General features: G+C 41.8%; 1 protein-coding gene across 2 annotated transcripts in view; it reads right to left on the reverse strand.

The window, feature by feature from the left end:
* Nucleotides 1–7,461: 7,461 nt before the first annotated feature.
* Nucleotides 7,462–20,754, reverse strand: part of LOC106578801 (calpain-2 catalytic subunit) — a 35,184-nt gene continuing 21,891 nt past the window's right edge. Inside the window, exons 10-23 of one of the 2 annotated variants that reach the window (XM_045702294.1) lie at nt 19,372–19,532; nt 18,362–18,531; nt 17,519–17,530; nt 17,155–17,247; nt 16,766–16,884; nt 13,778–13,814; nt 13,570–13,635; nt 12,929–12,986; nt 12,761–12,825; nt 11,615–11,683; nt 11,281–11,359; nt 10,186–10,302; nt 9,115–9,173; nt 7,462–8,011 (exon numbers count right to left, since the gene is read on the reverse strand). In XM_045702294.1, the coding sequence (XP_045558250.1) occupies nt 7,988–8,011; nt 9,115–9,173; nt 10,186–10,302; nt 11,281–11,359; nt 11,615–11,683; nt 12,761–12,825; nt 12,929–12,986; nt 13,570–13,635; nt 13,778–13,814; nt 16,766–16,884; nt 17,155–17,247; nt 17,519–17,530; nt 18,362–18,531; nt 19,372–19,532 (1,129 nt within the window). In that variant the 3' untranslated portion in view covers nt 7,462–7,987. The remainder of the gene's footprint in view (nt 8,012–9,114; nt 9,174–10,185; nt 10,303–11,280; nt 11,360–11,614; nt 11,684–12,760; nt 12,826–12,928; nt 12,987–13,569; nt 13,636–13,777; nt 13,815–16,765; nt 16,885–17,154; nt 17,248–17,518; nt 17,531–18,361; nt 18,532–19,371; nt 19,533–20,754) is intronic. The other variant, XM_045702295.1, reaches the window with a different exon arrangement.

Below are 20,754 nucleotides of genomic sequence, written 5' to 3' on the forward strand. Positions count from 1 at the left end.
GACGTATACAGCAAAGGTAATAACATTTTTCTTATAGTAAATCTGACTTTGGTGAGTGCTAAACTTGCTGGGTGTCTAAATAGCTAGCCCTGTGATGCCGGGCTATCTACTGAGAATATTGCAAAATGTGCTTTCACCGAAAAGCTATTTTAAAATCAGACATATCGAGTGCATAGAGGAGTTCTGTATCTATAATTCTTAAAATAATTGTTATGCTTTTTGTGAACGGTTATCGTGAGTAATTTAGTAAATTCACCGGCAGTGTTCGGTGGGAATGCTAGTCACATGCTAGTCACATGCTAATGTAAAAAGCTGGTTTTTGATGTAAATATGAACTTGATTGAACAAAACATGCATGTATTGTATAACATAATGTCCTAGGGTTGTCATCTGATGAAGATCATCAAAGGTTAGTGCTGCATTTAGCTGTGGTTTGGGTTTATGTGACATTATATGCTAGCTTGAAAAATGGGTGTCTGATTATTTCTGGCTGGGTACTCTGCTGACATAATCTAATGTTTTGCTTTCGTTGTAAAGCCTTTTTGAAATCGGACAGTGTGGTTAGATTAACGAGAGTCTTGTCTTTAAAATGGTGTAAAATAGTAATATGTTTGAAAAATTGAAGTTTTTGCATTTTTTAGGTTTTTGAATAACGCGCCACGGGATTACACTGGCTGTTACGTAGGTGGGACGATTTGGTGCCACCCACCCTAGAGAGGTTAAGTGTTCCCTTTATTTTTTTTAGAAGTGTATATATTTTTTTTATTCCCTCGCTCAACTTTTTCATTCATTTTTTCACCCCGGATGCTTTATCTGGACATGGATTGTCAGGACATCCACCAGCCAAAGCTAAGTAGTAACATTAACCTGTTGGGGCTAGGGGGCAGTATTTTCACAGCCGGATAAAAAACCTACCCGATTTAAACTGGTTACTACTCTTGCCCAGAAACGAGAATATGCATATAATTAGTAGATTTGGATAGGAAACACTCTTAAGTTTCTAAAACTGTTTGAATGGTGTCTGTGAGTATAACAGAACTCATATGGCAGACCAAAACCTGACAAGATTCCATGCAGGAAGTGTCCTGTCTGACAATTTGTTGTCCTTCTGTTGCATCTCTATCGACATTACAGCATCTGTGCTGTTACGTGACACTTTCTAAGGCTTCCATTGGCTCTCTAAAGCGTTCAGATAGCGGAATGGCGTGTCTCCTGTCTCTGGGTAAAGTACAGCAGCAGAATTTGTAAGTGGCCTGCCTGGGGACAGTGAGACTGAGATGCGCGTTCACGAGACTACTATATTTTTTTCTTTCAGTCTTTGAATGAATACATCGTTGTCTGGTTGGAATATTATCACTATTTTACGAGAAAAATTGCATAAAAATTGATTTTAAACAGCGTTTGACATGCTTCGAAGTACGGTAATGGAATATTTAGAAATCTTTGTCACGAAATGCGCTCGCGCGTCACCCTTCGGATAGTAACCTGAACGCACGAACAAAACGGAGCTATTTGAATATAACTATGGATTATTTGGAACCAAAACAACATTTGTTGTTGAAGTAGAAGTCCTGGGACTGCATTCTGATGAAGAACAGCAAAGGTAATCCAATTTTTCTAATAGTAATTCTGAGTTTAGGTTGCCCCAAACTTGGTGGGTGTCAAATTAGCTAGCCTGTGAAGGCCGACCTATGTACTCAGAATATTGCAAAATGTGCTTTCACCGAAAAGCTATTTTAAAATCTGACATAGCGTTTGTATAAAGGAGTTCTATATCTATAATTCTTAAAATAATTGTTATGTATTTTGTCAACGTTTATCATGAGTAGTTTAGTAAATTCCTCGGAACTTTACTGTGGGTATGCTAGTTCTGAACATCACATGCTAATGTAAAAAGCTGGTTTTTGATATAAATATGAACTTGATTGAACAAAACATGCATGTATTGTATAACATAATATCCTAGGAGTGTCATCTGATGAAGATCATCAAAGGTTAGTGCTGCATTTAGCTGTGGTTTTGGTTTTTGTGACATATATGCTTGCTTTGAAAATGGGTATGTGATTATTTTTGGCAGGGTACTCTCCTGACATAATCTAATGTTTTGCTTACGCTGTAAAGCCTTTTTGAAATCGGACAATGTGGTTCGATTAACGAGAGTCTTATCTTTCAAATGGTGTAAAATAGTCATATGTTTGAGTAATTGAAGTTATAGCATTTTTGAGGTATTTGTATTTCGTGCCACGCGATTCCACTGGCTGTTGACTACGGTGGGACGCAAACATCCCACTGGCCCAGAGAGGTTAACATGATGCCTTCCAATTGCAGTCGCTGTACTCATAATATACAGGAGAACGATCACCTTACGACGAGGATAGCCGGACTGCAAGCCCAGCTTCAGACACAATCGTTAGGCAAGGGTAATGTAAGTGTAGGAAAGGATTCAACAGCGTCTGTGCCACCAGTAAGTACAGATAGTAGTTTAAATCCCCTTGCACAGTCCCACAGCCTGACAAGTTTCTCATGGCTTCTGGAAGGAAATGCTGTACGAATGCTCAACCAGTGTCACTCATTCAGCCGACAGAAACTTTCAACCGGTTCTCCCCATTATTAAGCAGCGAGTCGGAGTCAGAGGCCAAGCCTTCTCTGGTCTCTCCTCCACCCGTTACGGGGTCTGAGACGCCGAAGCCTCCCTCCATTAGCTCTGACAAATTGAAAACCCTAGTCATTGGCGACTCCATTACCCGCAGTATTAGACTTAAAACGAATCATCCAGCGATCATACACTGTTTACCAGGCGGCAGGGCTACCGACGTTAAGGCTAATCTGAAGATGGTGCTGGCTAAGGCTGTCTCGGCCTCCAGTATTTATACTGCAGTAGTTTATGTGTCGGGGGGCTTCGGTCAGTCTGTTATATCTGGAGTATTTCTCCTGTCTTATCCGGTGTCCTGTGTGAATTAAAGTATGCTCTCTCTGATTCTCTCTCTCTCTCTTTCTTTCTTTCTTTCTTTCTTTCTTTCTTTCTTTCTTTCTTTCTTTCTTTCTTTCTTTCTTTCTTTCTTTCTTTCTTTCTCTCTCTTGGAGGACATGAGCCCCAGGACCATGCCTCAGGACTACCTGGCCTGATGACTCTTTGCTGTCCCCAGTCCACCTGGCCATACTGCTGCTCCAGTTTCAACTGTTCTGCCTGCGGCTATGGAACCCTGACCTGTTCACCGGACGTGCTACCTGTCCCAGACCTGCTGTTTTCAACTCTCTAGAGACAGCAGGTGTCACGACTTCGGCCGACTTTGATGCCTCTCCTTGTTCGGGTGGTGTTCGGCAGTCAACGTCACCGGTCTTCTAGCCATCGCCGATCCATTTGTCATTTTCCATTTGTTTTGTCTCGTTTTCCCACACACCTGGTTTTAATTTCCCAATTACTGGTCATGTATTTAACCCTTTGTTTCCCCCATGTCTTTGTGTGTGATTGTTATTTGTTCAGGTCGGTATGTTCCGGCTGGTTTGTACCGGGTGCTGTTTATCACCCATGCTTTGTGGCAACCGTTCTTTTTACACTTTGTAAATTGTTTACTTTGTGCTGTCGAGTAAAGTGTGTTGTTTCACTCATCTCTGCTCTCCTGCGCCTGAATTTATACACCAGCTACACCCACCATCCTGACAGCAGGAGCGATAGAGATACTCTGAATGATCGGCTATGAAAATTTGACCCTGCTGGTCATCTATGAACATTTGAACATCTTGGCCATGTTCTGTTATAATCTCCACCCGGCACAGCCAGAGGAGGACTGGCCACCCCTCATTGCCTGGTTCCTCTCTAGGTTTCTTCCTAGGTTCTGGCCTTTCTAGGGAGTTTTTCCTAGCCACTGTGCTTCTACACCTGCATTGCTTGCTGTTTGGGGTTTTAGGCTGGGTTTCTGTACAGCACTTTGTGACATCAGCTGATGTAAGAAGGGCTTTATAAATACATTTGATTGATTGATTGTCCCTTCCACTGATTCTACATTTCTTCACAGGGGCATGCTTATCACAAATGGACACAAATTTCATATAAAAATTGTCCCAGGCAGTGTCAACATGTGGAATCAGCATTATGGTACAGATCATGTAATAACGCTTGCTCATCAAACTGTCTAAAATGTATTTAAAAAAATATATTGGGGTTTGGCTTTGGTCATTTTAGTATTTCTAACACAAGCAATTGCACATCTGATGATGATCACTGACATCATTACATTGACATATATGGGCATGTCAATATTCATGTCAAGTGTGTACGTGGGTGTCTGTCTGTCTGTCTGTCTGTCTGTCTGTCTGTCTGTCTGTCTGTCTGTCTGTCTGTCTGCCTGTCTGTCTGCCTGTCTGTTTGTCCTAAAACCCCACTTCAAAGTGCCAGCGTAGTCCTCATCAAAGCTGGGAACCCCCCAGGACCTGAGAGAGGCTATAGCTACTACCAACAGTCACCTGCAGTCTACAGTAGCAGCCAATGTGTGGTGTTCAATGAAGGCCTACATTCCATGAGACTTTTGAAAGAAAATCATGCAGGGCTTAACATTAACCTTTTTATCCACTTGTTCTTCAGACAAGGAGGTGACTGAACATTGTTGCGTTGTTTAATGCAAGAAACCACTTTACAAAATAACATTTGTTATCATTCCCATACTATTATTGCAGAGAATCAGACGGGGTCTCGAACGGGGTCTTTGGACCCGGTCTCGGACGGGGTCTCGGATAGGGTCTCGGACGGGGTCTTTGGACCCGGTCTCGAACGGGGTCTTTGGACCGGGTCTCGGACGGGGTCGTTGGACGGGGTCTTTGGATGGGGTCTTCAGGCAAAGACCTGGAGACTGCTGGGCCATCGCTGTATGAAAATAGAACTGTAAAATGACCAGTCCGTCTTTAGTATTAAAACATTTTTGATTGAACCCCAGGAAGTGTAGCAACTAACTAGGCAGGAACTAATGGGGATCCATAATAAACCCCAGGAAGAGTAGCTGCTTCATTGGTAGGAACTAATGGGGATCCATAATAAACCCCAGGAAGAGTAGCTGCTGCCTAGGCAGAAACTAATGGGGATCCATAATAAACCCCAGGAAGAGTAGCTGCTGCCTTGGCAGGAACTAATGGGGATCCATAATAAACTCCAGGAAGAGTAGCTGCTGCCTTGGCAGGAACTAATGGGGATCCATAATAAACCCCAGGAAGAGTAGCTGCTGCCTTGGCAGGAACTAATAGGGATCCATAATAAACCCCAGGAAGAGTAGCTGCTGCCTTGGCATGAACTAATGGGGATCCATAATAAACCCCAGGAAGAGTAGCTACTAACTAGGCAGGAACTAATGGGTATCCATAATAAACTCCAGGAAGAGTAGCTGCTGCGTTGGCAGGAACTAATGGGGATACATAATAAACCCCAGGAAGAGTATCTGCTGCCTTGGCAGGAACTAATGGGGATCCATAATAAACCCCAGGAAGAGTAGCTGCTGCCTTGGCAGGAACTAATAGGGATCCATAATAAACCCCAGGAAGAGTAGCTGCTGCCTTGGCAGGAACTAATGGGGATCCATAATAAACCCCAGGAAGAGTAGCTGCGTCCTTGGCAGGAGCTAATGGGGATCCATAATAACTACAAATACAGAGTACAATAAGCACCGCCTTCGCCCAATCCTGATTTGTCCAAATAATCAATGACAAAAACCCAAATCCAGGAACTACTGCTGCTCGTAATCATATAGTTCTACGTGAGCCTTGACAGATTCTCGTTGTTTATGCAGAACCTGTCCTCAAGAGATTAATGTTGCACTGAAGCAAATCTAATATCAATTAACTTTGATTCTTTCTCAGACAAGAGACAAGAGAGACATTAAAGGTATGTTTGTGATGTTTTTCTCATCCTCAGGACAGGTAAAGAAGGAACAGGTGAATTTAGAGACATAACAGAACAGGTAGAGAAAGAACAGGTAAATATAGAGACATTACAGGACAGGTAGAGAAGGAACAGGTAAATATAGAGACTTTACAGGACAGGTAGAGAAGGAACAGGTAAATATAGAGACATTACAGGACAGGTAGAGAAGGAACAGGTTAATATAGAGACATTACAGGACAGGTAGAGAAGGAACAGGTAAATATAGAGACTTTACAGGACAGGTAGAGAAGGAACAGGTAAATATAGAGACATTACAGGACAGGTAGAGAAGGAACAGGTAAATATAGAGACATTACAGGACAGGTAGAGAAGGAACAGGTAAATATAGAGACATTACAGGACAGGTAGAGAAGGAACAGGTAAATATAGAGACATTACAGGACAGGTAGAGAATGAACAGGTTAATATAGAGACATTACAGGACAGGTAGAGAAGGAACAGGTAAATATAGAGACATTACAGGACAGGTAGAGAAGGAACAGGTAAATATAGAGACTTTACAGGACAGGTAAAGAAGGAACAGGTAAATATAGAGACATTACAGGACAGGTAGAGAAGGAACAGGTAAATATAGAGACATTACAGGACAGGTAGAGAAGGAACAGGTAAATATAGAGACATTACAGGACAGGTAGAGTAGGAATCAGGTAAATATAGAGACATTACAGAACAGGTAGAGTAGGAACAGGTAAATATAGAGACATTACAGGACAGGTAGAGAAGGAACAGATGAGTAGGTAAATATAGGCCTACAGTTTGGACAGGAATGTACAGAGCAGGGCTGAGCCCCTAATGTTATGAAACTCTGGTGATGCCCCTGGGCAGAACAAACTTTAACTTGTACCTTTTTTTTATGCTGATTTGAATGTCATTGAGAAAACAGAAAGGTTTCGTACTGTATTTTTTCCCGGGAACATCCTTTCTGAATTTCAAAATAATCCAATAGGTAATCATCCCGTTTTTCTAAAGTGTCTGTAATCCGATTACAATATTTTTTGCTGGTAATGTAACTGACTACATTTTTTTTTAAATTTTTGCAATCAAATTAAATCTAATCAGTTACTCTCCAACCCTGAATAGATGGGAGGGGTTGAGGGAAGAGATGTTTCCACCCCTAGCTAGCATAGGTACATGTAAGGTTCAGCCTGATGCCTCTTAAGGTCATACTATGACCTATCAATGGTAAAATACAATGACCTATCAATGGTAAAATACAATGACCTATCAATGGTAAAATACAATGACCAATCAATGGTAAAATACAATTACCTATCAATGATAAAATAATAAGCACAGGATGTTTAAGGAAATATATGGAACATTTTCTATAAATGTGTGCATAACTACCTTTGTAACATTTACAAATGTGGTAGTAATCATTTATAAATGGTGAGCTAACTGTTTGTAAATGCCCTTATAAATGGTTATAAATTGTTACCAAGAATTGTGCACCTTATTTTGTGTGGATGATCAGTTTTCTAGTGTGGGAACAGATAATCAGTCCTTTTTAAATAGAAAAACAAACACCCGTACAGCGATCACATTTTTTTAATAGTTCATTAAAGTCCCATACAGAATGAGCAAGTATTTATGAGTAACCATATTCAAATAGTGCAAAACTAGAACTTGAAATGTTACTACTTGAAATGTAATTATAAAACGAAATCTTTAATCTCAAAACCATGATCTATTTTATAGCATTCAGCTGTCACGGTCACTACTGGGAGAGTCTAGTTGATTCACTACTGGCGTTGGGGAGTCTAGTTGATTCACTACTGGCGTTGGGGAGTCTAGTTGATTCCATCCTGGCGTTGGGGAGTCTAGTTGATTCCCTCCGCGTTGGGGAGTCTAGTTGATTCCATCCTGGCGTTGGGGAGTCTAGTTGATTCCCTCCTGGCGTTGGGGAGTCTAGTTGATTCCATCCTGGCGTTGGGGAGTCTAGTTGATTCCATCCTGGCGTTGGGGAGTCTAGTTGATTCACTACTGGCGTTGGGGAGTCTAGTTGATTCCCTCCTGGCGTTGGGGAGTCTAGTTGATTCCATCCTGGCGTTGGGGAGTCTAGTTGATTGCCAGGCACAGCCACTGGAAAAAGAAAACAAATCCAGTCAGACAGACAAACAAACAAACAGACACACTGTACAACATACTCCACAAGCTGGGTGAACAGTAGAGAAAACGCTGACGAAGACTGTTGCTAAAACACATCTCTTCTTTGACGTCTGGTTCTTCAGAAGACATTCAAACCTTACAGGTTGTTCCTTTAACAATATGGCAGTGAGTACAGGTTGTTCCTTTAACAATATGGCAGTGAGTACAGGTTGTTCCTTTAACAATATGGCAGTGAGTACAGGTTGTTCCTTTAACAATATGGCAGTGAGTACAGGTTGTTCCTTTAACAATATGGCAGTGAGTACAGGTTGTTCCTTTAACAATATGGCAGTGAGTACAGGTTGTTCCTTTAACAATATGGCAGTGAGTACAGGTTGTTCCTTTAACAATATGGCAGTGAGTACAGGTTGTTCCTTTAACAATATGGCAGTGAGTACAGGTTGTTCCTTTAACAATATGGCAGTGAGTACAGGTTGTTCCTTTAACAATATGGCAGTGAGTACAGGTTGTTCCTTTAACAATATGGCAGTGAGTACAGGTTGTTCCTTTAACAATATGGCAGTGAGTACAGGTTGTTCCTTTAACAATATGGCAGTGAGTACAGGTTGTTCCTTTAACAATATGGCAGTGAGTACAGGTTGTTCCTTTAACAATATGGCAGTGAGTACAGGTTGTTCCTTTAACAATATGGCAGTGAGTACAGGTTGTTCCTTTAACAATATGGCAGTGAGTACAGGTTGTTCCTTTAACAATATGGCAGTGAGTACAGGTTGTTCCTTTAACAATATGGCAGTGAGTACAGGTTGTTCCTTTAACAATATGGCAGTGAGTACAGGTTGTTCCTTTAACAATATGGCAGTGAGTACAGGTTGTTCCTTTAACAATATGGCAGTGAGTACAGGTTGTTCCTTTTTTCCAGTATATGCGTTTTGAACCCAGCACCCAAATCCTATCTGTTACTGTAAACGTTCAAGTTTAGCACGCCAATTCCTCATTCTATGAACAATGGTGACCAACATATTGAGTTAATGAAACCACAGTACTACATAATGAAATAGACAAACAGAACTACATACTTGGGACACATCCAGCTCAATCTTCCCAGAGGCGTTGGTATCCAGAGTTTTAAACATCTCTGGTTGGGATTCAAAACAGAAAGAGGTTATTAATCCAATGCAATATTCAATGAATTGATCAATTATCAAACCAATTCACTAATCAGTCAAATTCAAATTATTGAGCTGCTGAGACATACTGTTCAAAGATCTATATCATCTATATGGTTTGGAGGATGTTCCAGGATGCCAAATGTTTGCAGGATGTCCCAGGATACCAAACATTTGTAGGACGTTCCAGGATGCCAAACATTTGTAGGATGTTCCAGGATACCAAACATTTGTAGGATGTTCCAGGATGCCAAACCTTTGCAGGATGTTCCAGCATACCAAACATTTGCAGGATGTTCCAGGATGCCAAAAGTCTTGGAGGATGTTCCAGGATGCTAAACATTTGCAGGATGTTCCAGGATGCCAAACATTTGCAGGATGTTCCAGGATACCAAACATTTGCAGGATGTTCCAGGATGCCAAAAATGTGCAGGATGTTCCAGGATATCAAACGTTTGTAGGATGTTCCAGGATGCCAAACATTTGTATGATGTTCCAGGATACCAAACATTTGCAGGATGTTCCAGAATGCCAAACTTTTGCAGGATGTTCCAGGATACCAAACATTTGCAGGATGTTCCAGGATACCAAACATTTGCAGGATGTTCAAGGATGCAAAACATTTGAAGGATGTTCCAGGATGCCAAACATTTTCAGGATTTTCCAGGATGCCAAAACTTTTGGAGGATGTTCCAGGATGCTAAACATTTTCAGGATGTTCCAGGATGCCAAACATTTTCAGGATGTTCCAGGATGCCAAACATTTGCAGGATGTTCCAGGATACCAAACATTTGCAGGATGTTCCAGGATATCAAACATTTGTAGGATGTTCCAGGATGCCAAACTTTTGCAGGATGTTCCAGGATGCCAAACTTTTGCAACCAAAATTTCCATACGGGGATAATAAATTCATAATCTTATATTCTCTATTTGCATCCCAATGTTGATGGAAGAGTTGCGTTATTATTGAATTGACTTACTGAAGAGCATTTCAACTCTGATGAGACAGTCCACGAAACAGTGAAAGTCGATGGCAAAGTGGGCGCTGGCATAACGATTCACTATGACCTGTAGCACTGCACTGTTGATGTGGAAGCCTGAGGAAAATGACACAATCATAGAAATACAATGAATAGATTATATTAATATGGACATAACATTCCACATACAGTAACCATCCCAGTAACCATCTAGAGCATTGGTTCTCAACCTATAATGACCTATCTACAGGGGAGTACCTGGCCCATCTACAGGGGGTTCCTGGTCTATCTACAGGGGGATCCTGGCCCGTCTACAGGGAGTACCTGACCTATCTACAGGGGGTTCCTGGCCTATCTACAGGGGGTACCTGGCCCGTCGACAGGGGTTATTGACCTATCTACAGTGGGTTCCTGGCCTATCTACAGGGGGTACCTGGCCTATCTACAGGGGGTACCTGACCCGTCTACAGGGGGTACCTGACCCGTCTACAGGGGGTACCTGACCTATCTACAGGGGGTTCCTGGCCTATCTACAGGGGGTTCCTGGCCCATCTACAGGGGGTACCTGGCCCATCTACAGGGGGTACCTGGCCCATCTACAGGGGGTACCTGGCCCATCTACAGGGGGTACCTGGCCTATCTACAGGGGGTACCTGACCCGTCTACAGGGGGTACCTGACCTATCTACAGGGGGTCCCTGGCCCGTCTACTGGGGGTACCTGACCTATCTACAGGGGGTTCCTGGCCCATCTACAGGGGGTACCTGGCCCATCTACAGGGGGTACCTGGCCCATCTACAGGGGGTTCCTGACCTATCTACAGGGGGGTACCTGACCTATCTACAGGGGGTACCTGGCCCATCTACAGGGGGTACCTGACCTATCTACAGGGGGTTCCTGGCCCATCTACAGGGGGTTCCTGACCTATCTACAGGGGGTTCCTGGAAAGATTTAAGAAAATAATGATCAGTTGCACATGAGGGCAGTGGTGTAGGACTCACAGCTCCTGCAGCCCCCACAACCCCGAAACCCCCACAGCCCCCACACCCCCCACAACCCCCGCAGCCACCGATCCCCCCAAAAACGTGTATGTTACCTGCTTCTGTCAGAGCACCTCTCATCTCATGTGAACTCATAGTTCCAGAGCGGTCTGAGTCGTAACTCTTGAAAATTTCCTTAAGATACCAACCACAGCATGATGTCGAATCAGAACAGAGAAACATATATTACACAGTTAATACATACTGGGGGGAAATCCTAAATATGAACTTCTATTTAGTCACATTTTCCCTTAGTCATGCACTGATGTCAATGGAAATTAGGATTCACCCAAGGGTAGGTAGTAGACTCATCACAGAATATTTTAGTAAACTCAATCATACATAATCTAGTGAGACCTGTACACAAAAAAACACCTTCAGCATTCATACCAAGTATTTCTGGATCTTCATCCAAAGCATGTGGAATTCAACCAGTCCCAACTTGGAATTTCCATTTTTCTGGAGACAGACAGATGTCAAGGTTTGTAACCTAAAGGTACAGGAAGTTCTCAAACAGATGTCACTATGTGTGGTATGACTCATGTATATATTGATTGGTTCAAATATACATCAGGCATCATATGAACAATTTACTCCCTCTTGTACAAAATGTAGAAAATGTTTAGTCTGGTCCCAGATCTGTTTCTGCTGTCTATACCATAGGAGTTGGCAAGACAGCAGAAACGGGAGCATTTTTTAAATTGAACCTTTATTTAACTAGGCAATTATTTACAATGACAGCCTACCCCAGCCAAACCCTAACAATGCTGGGCCAATTGTGCACCGCCCTATGGGACTCCCAATCATGGCCAGTTGTGATACAGCCTGGAATCAAACCAGGGTCTGTAGTTACACCTCTAGCACTGAGGTGCAGTGCATTAGACCGCTGCGCCACTCGGGAGCTCTCGAAAGGTTACTTTATTTTGTATTTATATTTGTATTTGCCAAAGCAGCAGCTACTCTTCCTGGGGTCCAGCAAAATTAAGCCAGTTTATACAATTTAAAAAAAATTACAATACATTCACAGATTTCACAACACACTGTGTGCCCTCAGGCCCCTACTCCACCACTACCACATATCTACATTACTAAATCCATGTGTACGTATAGTGCATATGTTATTGTGTGTGTGTGTGTGTGTGTGTGTGTGTGTGTGTGTGTGTGTGTGTGTGTGTGTGTGTGTGTGTGTGTGTGTGTGTGTGTGTGTGTGTGTGTGTGTGTGTGTGTGTGTCCGTGTGTGTGTGTGTGTGTGTGTGTGTGTGTGTGTGCATATATGTGCGTATGCGTGCGTGTCTGTGCCAATGTTTGTATTGCTTCAGTAGTCTTATTGAACCCAATGACCATAGGAGTTGGCAAAACAGCACGAACAGATCTAGGACCAGGCTAGTCTTATTGACCCCAATGACCATAGGAGTTGGCAAAACAGTACAAACAGATCTGGGACCAGGTTAGAAAACTGCATGGAGCAGTACAGATATTTGTGAAGGTGTCAAATCAAGATATAAAGGAAATAGCTTTTGTAACTGTAAAGGATACATCTAGAAGACTGACAATGTGACGTCCAGTTTCAAGACTAAAACCTTCTGTCTTGATATCGGCCCCTGGAAACAATTAGGATAATATAATTAAGTTGAATAACATTCATTCTAAGGCTCGTTACATACTTGTATAATTATTTTAGAATGTTATTTAAAATGTCTTTACTTTTAGCGAAAACTTTGTTCAGAATTTCAACAAGTTGGAAGACAGTCACCTCTCCGTCCTGTTCAGGAAATAGAACATAGACATTTTGTCACACAAATCAGTCAACTCAGTTCATTATTGTATGTAAAGCAGTCAATTCAGTTCATTATTGTATGTAAAGCAGTCAGCTCAGGTCATTATTGTATGTAAATCAGTCAGCTCAGGTCATGATTGTATGTAAAGTGGTCAGCTCAGGTCATTATTGTATGTAAAGTGGTCAGCTCAGGTCATTATTGTATGTAAAGTTGTCAGCTCAGGTCATTATTGTATGTAAAGTGGTCAGCTCAGGTCATGATTGTATGTAAAGTGGTCAGCTCAGGTCATGATTGTATGTAAAGTGGTCAGCTCAGGTCATTATTGTATGTAAAGTGGTCAGCACCAGGTCATGATTGTATGTAAAGTGGTCAGCTCAGGTCATGATTGTATGTAAAGTGGTCAGCTCAGGTCATGATTGTATGTAAAGTGGTCAGCTCAGGTCATGATTGTATGTAAAGTGGTCAGCTCAGGTCATGATTGTATGTAAAGTGGTCAGCTCAGGTCATGATTGTATGTAAAGTGGTCAGCTCAGGTCATGATTGTATGTAAAACCAGAGGGAACTTACATTGCCGGCGATCTGCTTGAACATTTGCTTGAAATTGGGATCCACATCTTTCTCTGCCACTTTAATCTGGAGAATAGATGTTGATCAATGAACATATTTTGCATATATTATCTCAAAAAGACAGGCAGGAAAACAGTCGTTCTGAATAGATTAACAATAGACTTTGGAATAAATAAGGGAACAACTAAGGAGTAGGTCAACAGCTTACCTCCTTCACCACTTTAGCAGCCACCGATCCCATTTCACTGGAATGACACATTTAGTTTTAGTTACACACTTTATCCACTAGGCGGCGGTATCAGCTAGTAAAGAAACAGATCGTTTTAGTTACACTCTGTATCCACTAGGTGGGGGTATCAGCTAGTAAAGAAACAGATCGTTTTAGTTACACTCTGTATCCACTAGGTGGGGGTATCAGCTAGTAGAGAAACAGATTGTTTTAGTTACACTCTGTATCCACTAGGTGGGGGTATCAGCTAGTAGAGAAACAGATAGTTTTAGCTACACTCTGTATCCACTAGGTGGCGGTATCAGCTAGTAGAGAAACAGATTGTTTTAGTTACACTCTGTATCCACTAGGTGGGGGTATCAGCTAGTAAAGAAACAGATTGTTTTAGTTACACTCTGTATCCACTAGGTGGCGGTATCAGCTAGTAGAGAAACAGATCGTTTTAGTTACACTTTGTATCCACTAGGTGGCGGTATCAGCTAGTAGAGAAACAGATAGTTTCAGTTGCACTTTTTATCCACTAGGTGGCGGTATCAGCTTGTAGATGAACAGTGCTATCAGAATCCATTGCAAGCTGTTAAAAATTGTAATGACCAACATCCTCCACATATTGGCCCTGGCCAGAAACAACCTGTAGCCCCTTCCCCTTAGCCCCTCCTCCTAGGCACTTCATTAAATAACCCCTTATCCCATTCCCCTAGGCACCTCATGGAACAACCCCTTAGCCCCTTCCCCTAGGTACTTCATTGCCAATTCCTAGCTACTTCCTTTCCCTAGGCATTTCATTGGCCTTCCGTAGGTGAACATCTAGCTATATTGGTTACCTCATCCTTTCAGAAGTGTGTAGGGGTTAAGGCCTAGGAGCTGTTTCTAGACAAGATCATAGTGTCTAGGAGGTTAAGGACTAGGAGTTGTTTCTAGACAGGACCATAGTGTGTAGGGGTTAGGGGTTAAGGACTAGGAGTTGTTTCTAGACAGTACCGTATTAAGGACTAAGAGTTGTTTCTAGACAGGTCCATAGTGTGTAGGGGTTAAGGACTAGGAGTTGTTTCTAGACAGGACCATAGTGTGTAGGGGTTAAGGACTAAGAGTTGTTTCTAGACAGGATCATATTAAGGAATAAGAGTTGTTTCTAGACAGGATCATAGTGTCTAGGAGGTTAAAGACTAGGAGTTGTTTCTAGACAGGATCATATTAAGGACTAAGAGTTGTTTATAGACAGGACCATATTAAGGACTAAGAGTTGTTTCTAGACAGGATCATATTAAAGACTATGAGTTGTTTCTAGACAGGATCATAGTGTCTAGGAGGCTAAGGACTAGGAGTTGTTTCTAGACAGGATCATATTAAGGACTAAGAGTTGTTTCCAGACATGATCACAGTGTCTAGGAGGTTAAGGACTAAGAGTTGTTTCTAGAAAGGATCATAGTGTCTAGGAGGTTAAGGACTAGGAGTTGTTTCTAGACAGGATCATATTAAGGACTAAGAGTTGTTTCTAGACAGGATCATAGTGTCTAGGAGGTTAAAGACTAGCAGTTGTTTCTAGACAGGATCATATTAAGGACTAACAGTTGTTTCTAGACAGGATCATATGTCTAATTAAGACTACATTGTTTCTAGACAGGATCATATTAAGGACTAACAGTTGTTTCTAGACAGGACCATATGAAGGACTAAGAGTTGTTTCTAGACAGGATCATAGTGTCTAGGAGGTTAAAGACTAGGAGTTGTTTCTAGACAGGATCATATTAAGGACTAAGAGTTGTTTCTAGACAGGACCATATTAAGGACTAAGAGTTGTTTCTAGACAGGATCATATTAAAGACTATGAGTTGTTTCTAGACAGGATCATAGTGTCTAGGAGGCTAAGGACTAGGAGTTGTTTCTAGACAGGATCATATTAAGGACTAAGAGTTGTTTCTAGACATGATCATAGTGTCTAGGAGGTTAAAGACTAGGAGTTGTTTCTAGACAGGATCATATTAACGACTAAGAGTTGTTTCTAGACAGGACCATATTAAGGACTAAGAGTTGTTTCTAGACAGGATCATATTAAGGACTAAGAGTTGTTTCTAGACAGGATCATAGTGTCTAGGAGGTTAAGGATTAGGAGTTGTTTCTTGACAGTGTCATATTAAGGACTAAGAGTTGTTTCTAGACAGGACCATAGTGACTATGAGGTTAAGGACTAAGAGTTGTTTCTAGACAGGATCATATTAAGGACTAATAGTTGTTTCTAGAGAGGACCATATTAAGGTCTAAGAGTTGTTTCTAGACAGGATCATATTAAGGACTAAGAGTTGTTTCTAGACAGGACCATAGTGTCTGGGTGGTTAAGGACTAGGAGTTGTTTCTAGACAGGATCATACTGTGTAGGGGTTAAGGACTAAGAGTTGTTTCTAGACAGGACCATAGTGTCTAGGAGGTCAAGGTCTAGGAGTTGTTTCTAGACAGGACCATAGTCTGTAGGAGGTGAAGGACTAGGAGTTGTTTCTAGACAGGATCATAGTGTGTAGGGGTTAAGGACTAAGAGTTGTTTCTAGACAGGACCATAGTGTCTAGGAGGTCAAGGTCTAGGAGTTGTTTCTAGACAGGACCATATTAAGGACTAAGAGTTTTTTCTAGACAGGACCATAGTGTGGAGGAGGTTAAGGACTAAGAGTTGTTTCTAGACAGGACCATAGTGTCTAGGAGGTCAAGAACTATGAGTTGTTTCTAGACAGGACCATATTAAGGACTAAGAGTTGTTTCCAGACAGTACCGTATTAAGGACTAAGAGTTGTTTCTAGACAGGACCATCGTGTGTAGGGGTTAAGGACTAGGAGTTGTTTCTAGACAGGCCATAGTGTCTAGGAGGTTAAGGACTAAGAGTTGTTTCTAGACAGGACCATAGTGTCTAGGAGGTTAAGGACGGGGAGTTGTTTCTAGACAGGACCATAGTGTGTGGTTAGAGGTGCACGGACGTACCTGGTGGCAGCATGTTTCTCCGAGAACACTCTGAGGATGAAGCTGCCGTTCTTGTGAGGCTGGAAGGTAGAGGGGATGATAACATACGCACCGGGGGGAAGGCAGAAACGGTCACACACCTACAGAAAAACAAATCAAACTTGAATTAAAGTTAAATTGTAGATTAAGGTTTTAGGATAACATCCTAGTTCCCTTCAATGATGAAGTAAGGTTTTAGGATAACATCCTTGTTCCCTTCAATGATGAAGTAAGGTTTCAGGATAACAGCCTAGTTCCGTTCTATGATATTTATTCTTGACGTGTTTCGGAAGCAAGCTCCTTCAACTCAAAACATTTTCTCTTGAAGGTGTAATTAAAATTGTAACCCACTTTACAAGCGACCGACCTACCTCTCTGGTGTTAATGAAGGTGCTGCTCATGGCCACGTGTTTTTGTCTCAGCAGCACGTCTGGTCCCAGGTGGATGTTAGATTGACCCTTATACTGAGGAAGTGGAGGGAAGGGGAGAGAGATCGCTACCTGTGTCCTCAGACAAACATTCATCATGGGGGCAATTCATGTGAAAATATATCAATAGAAAACTGATAGACAATTCAGATAAAGAGATAGACAGAGAAATCAACCATGGTTTACCAACCACGAGTGATACAGAAATAAGATATTGTAGGATATCGTATAATGCACAGAGCAGGCAGCCTCATTACAGACTGAATTGGATTCATTTATTTGCTTGAATTGATTGATGAACACAAACCTCATTAGGAACCTGTAAGAGAAAAGCAGGAACAAGAGTTGTAAATCATCGTAGATGAATCCTGTTGAATTATATTGACATTATATTACCTACATGTACATATTACCTCAATTACCTCGACTAATCTGTGTCCCCGCACATTGACTCTGTACTGGTACCTCCTGTATATAGCCTCCACATTGACTCTGTACCAGTACCTCCTGTATATAGCCTCCACATAGACTCTGTACCGTAACACCCTGTATATAGCCTCCACATAGACTCTGTACCGTAACACCCTGTATATAGCCTCCACATTGACTCAGTACCGGTACCCCCTGTATATAGCCTCCATACCGGTACCCCCTGTATATAGTCTCGCTACTGTTATTTTACTGCTGCTCTTTAATTACTTGTACCTTTTATTTTCCATTTTTTACTTTACAGTTATTTTTCTTAAAACCCCTTAAGGGGTTAAGGGCTTGCATTTCACGTTTTTTTTATTTTACCTTTATATAACTAGGCAAGTCAGTTATGAACAAATTCTTAACCCACAGCCTAGGAACAATGGGTTAACTGCCTTGTTCAGGGGCAGAACGACAGATTTTTACCTTGTCAGCTCGGGGATTTGATCTTGCAACCTTTCGGTTACTAGTCCAACACTCTAACCACTAGGCTACCTGCCGCCCTACTGTAAGGTCGACACTTGTTGTATTCGGGCGCATGTGACAAATACAATTTGATTTGATTGGATTTGATTTGATATTAACAGAACAGAGTATGATGGAGCAGAATAGTTGATTGATGATCTATGCTTCATTTGGAGCGAGGGGCCTAATTAATAAATATTGGTGTAATACATACCGCATAAATGGCGAACCCGATGGCACTGAGGTCTTCTCCCATCTGGCGGTTGCGCCGTCCATCTTTCTGCATCAGGCCCACCAGGAAAGTGCAGCCATCCTCACCATCCAGAGGGTCATCGTCTACATCCTCCAGACACACCAGAAACTGGGGGTTGGAGCAGAACGTGGCTGGAAGGAAACCACACAGAGGGAAATCAGTGCCCCTGAAGCAGTTTAGGGGTTAAGTGCCTTGCTCAAGGGCAAAACGAGAGGAAATGGCATCTAGGATACATCGGAATTTAACCCAACCAGTGAAAGACTCTTTCATACTCATTCTGTAGTATGGGGGCTTGAAATAAACATGAACAAAATCTCCAAAAACACTCAAATATACTGGAACAAAAATATAAACGCAGAATGCAACAATTTAATAGATTTTAATGAGTTACAGATCGTATAAGGAAATCAGTCATTTTGTATGATTCAACCGGTTTCCCCGGACCAGCTGTGCTATTCTCCCACCAATATCCAGCAACTTCACACCGCCATTGAAGAAGAGTGGGAGAACATTCCACAGGTGACAATCAACAGCATGAGCAACTCTATGCAAAGGAGATGTATCACGCTGCATGAGGCAAAATGGTGGTTCACCAGATACTGACTAGTTTCTAGGTATCTGTGACCAACAGATTCGTATCTGTACTCCCAGTCATGTCATCCATAGATTAGGGCCTAATGAATTAATTTTAAATGACTGATTTCCTTATATGAAATGTAACTCAGTTAAATCGATTAAATTGTTGCATGCTGCGTTTATATTTTTGTTCCAGTATATTTGGGTGTTTTTGGAGATTTTGTTTGTGTTTATTTCGAGCCCCCATAATGCAGAACGAGCATGAGGAAGTCAAGTCAAGCGAAATCGCAAAACAAAAGTCTCCAGATGCTTTTATAACATGGCTTTTACTGTACTGTACATCTACAGACGGTCAACAACTTCTCCTTTAAACTATTCAGACTTGTTGGATGTACCTGGATGGTTCCTGCAGCCTCCAGCGGTAGACCCTGTCCTCCACATGCCTTTGTACTGGTAGTGGTTCCAGTGGCCCACCTCATCACTGGTCAGTGTGTCCGGAGTCAGGTTACAGATCTCCAGCTTGGAGAACTGACGCGTAAAGTCTGAATAGGACATCCTGGAGACAGAGAGACAGAACATAGCCTGGATGAACTAGACTTAACACTGTACAGACCATGGTTTCACTTCAAAACAACAGTGAAATAATTGGGGATGCCAAGCTAAGAACTGCCTCACAATGTCTGAGTGGAAAATCCTGGAGATTCTAGTGGAAACACTTCAGCAAGGCGTAAGCCGATACGCGTTGGTGTATTTCCATAATGATTTAGTTCACACAATAGAGGCTTTTTAACTTTCAAACCCACACAAGTGCCTGATTTTAATGCCACTTAGCAACCAATTGTGGTTATAATTTTTCCTTTTGTTTTTCTACAGATGCTGTATCTTAATTTGATCATCCTGTTGATCAGGCAGGAAATGCAAACGTGTAGTATTTTCTAGGTTTAAAAAGGCTTCTAGAGTTTGTAATTTCCGCTTTAAAATGTCAAAGTTGATTTGCCCTAACTAAAAATATATCAAGCCCTACACCATCGTTATTATAATTCACATTTCCTGTTGCCGTAGGATTATTTTCCTGCTGTTAGCAGGCTGGCTCAAATTAAGATCCTACGTCAGTAGTAGTATTCCTCTGAAACAGCACCTGTGGTTGTCTTGAATGTTTAAATGTTTTATGTGGCTCAGTTGGTAGAGCGTGGCACTTGCAGCACCAGGGTTGTGGGTTCAATTCCTACGGGAGACCAATGCGGAAAATGTATTCACTCACTTCTGTAAGTCTCTCTGGATAGAAGCGTCTGCTAAATGACTAAAATGTAAATGTACATTTAAGCAGGAAGTCAAGCTGAGACCCCGGGTCTCTTTTGCAGAGGAGCCCTGCATGAACATATCTATATACGCATCAATTACACTATATATAGCCTATCTATATACACATCAATTACACTATATATAGCTATCTGCCTATCTATATACACATCAATTCACTATCTATATACACATCAATTACACTATACACATCAATTACACTATACATATCATCTACACATCAATTAGACAATACCTAGCCTATCTCTATACACACCAATTACACAATACATGAAAAGCAAAACACAGTCATATGAAACAAATACCAACTCCAGCAACTTCAAGGAGTTTTGGAGATCATTCCACAGGAGATGCGCAAAACAACTAAAAGCAGATTCATCTAACTGGGTGGTGATTGAATGGATCTCCAGGGTTAGCCATCCCCGAGTCCAGGTCTGGTAACTGGGTGGTGATTGAAG

The sequence above is a fragment of the Salmo salar genome, chromosome ssa19, assembly GCF_905237065.1.
Source record: "Salmo salar chromosome ssa19, Ssal_v3.1, whole genome shotgun sequence".
NCBI lineage: Eukaryota > Metazoa > Chordata > Actinopteri > Salmoniformes > Salmonidae > Salmo > Salmo salar.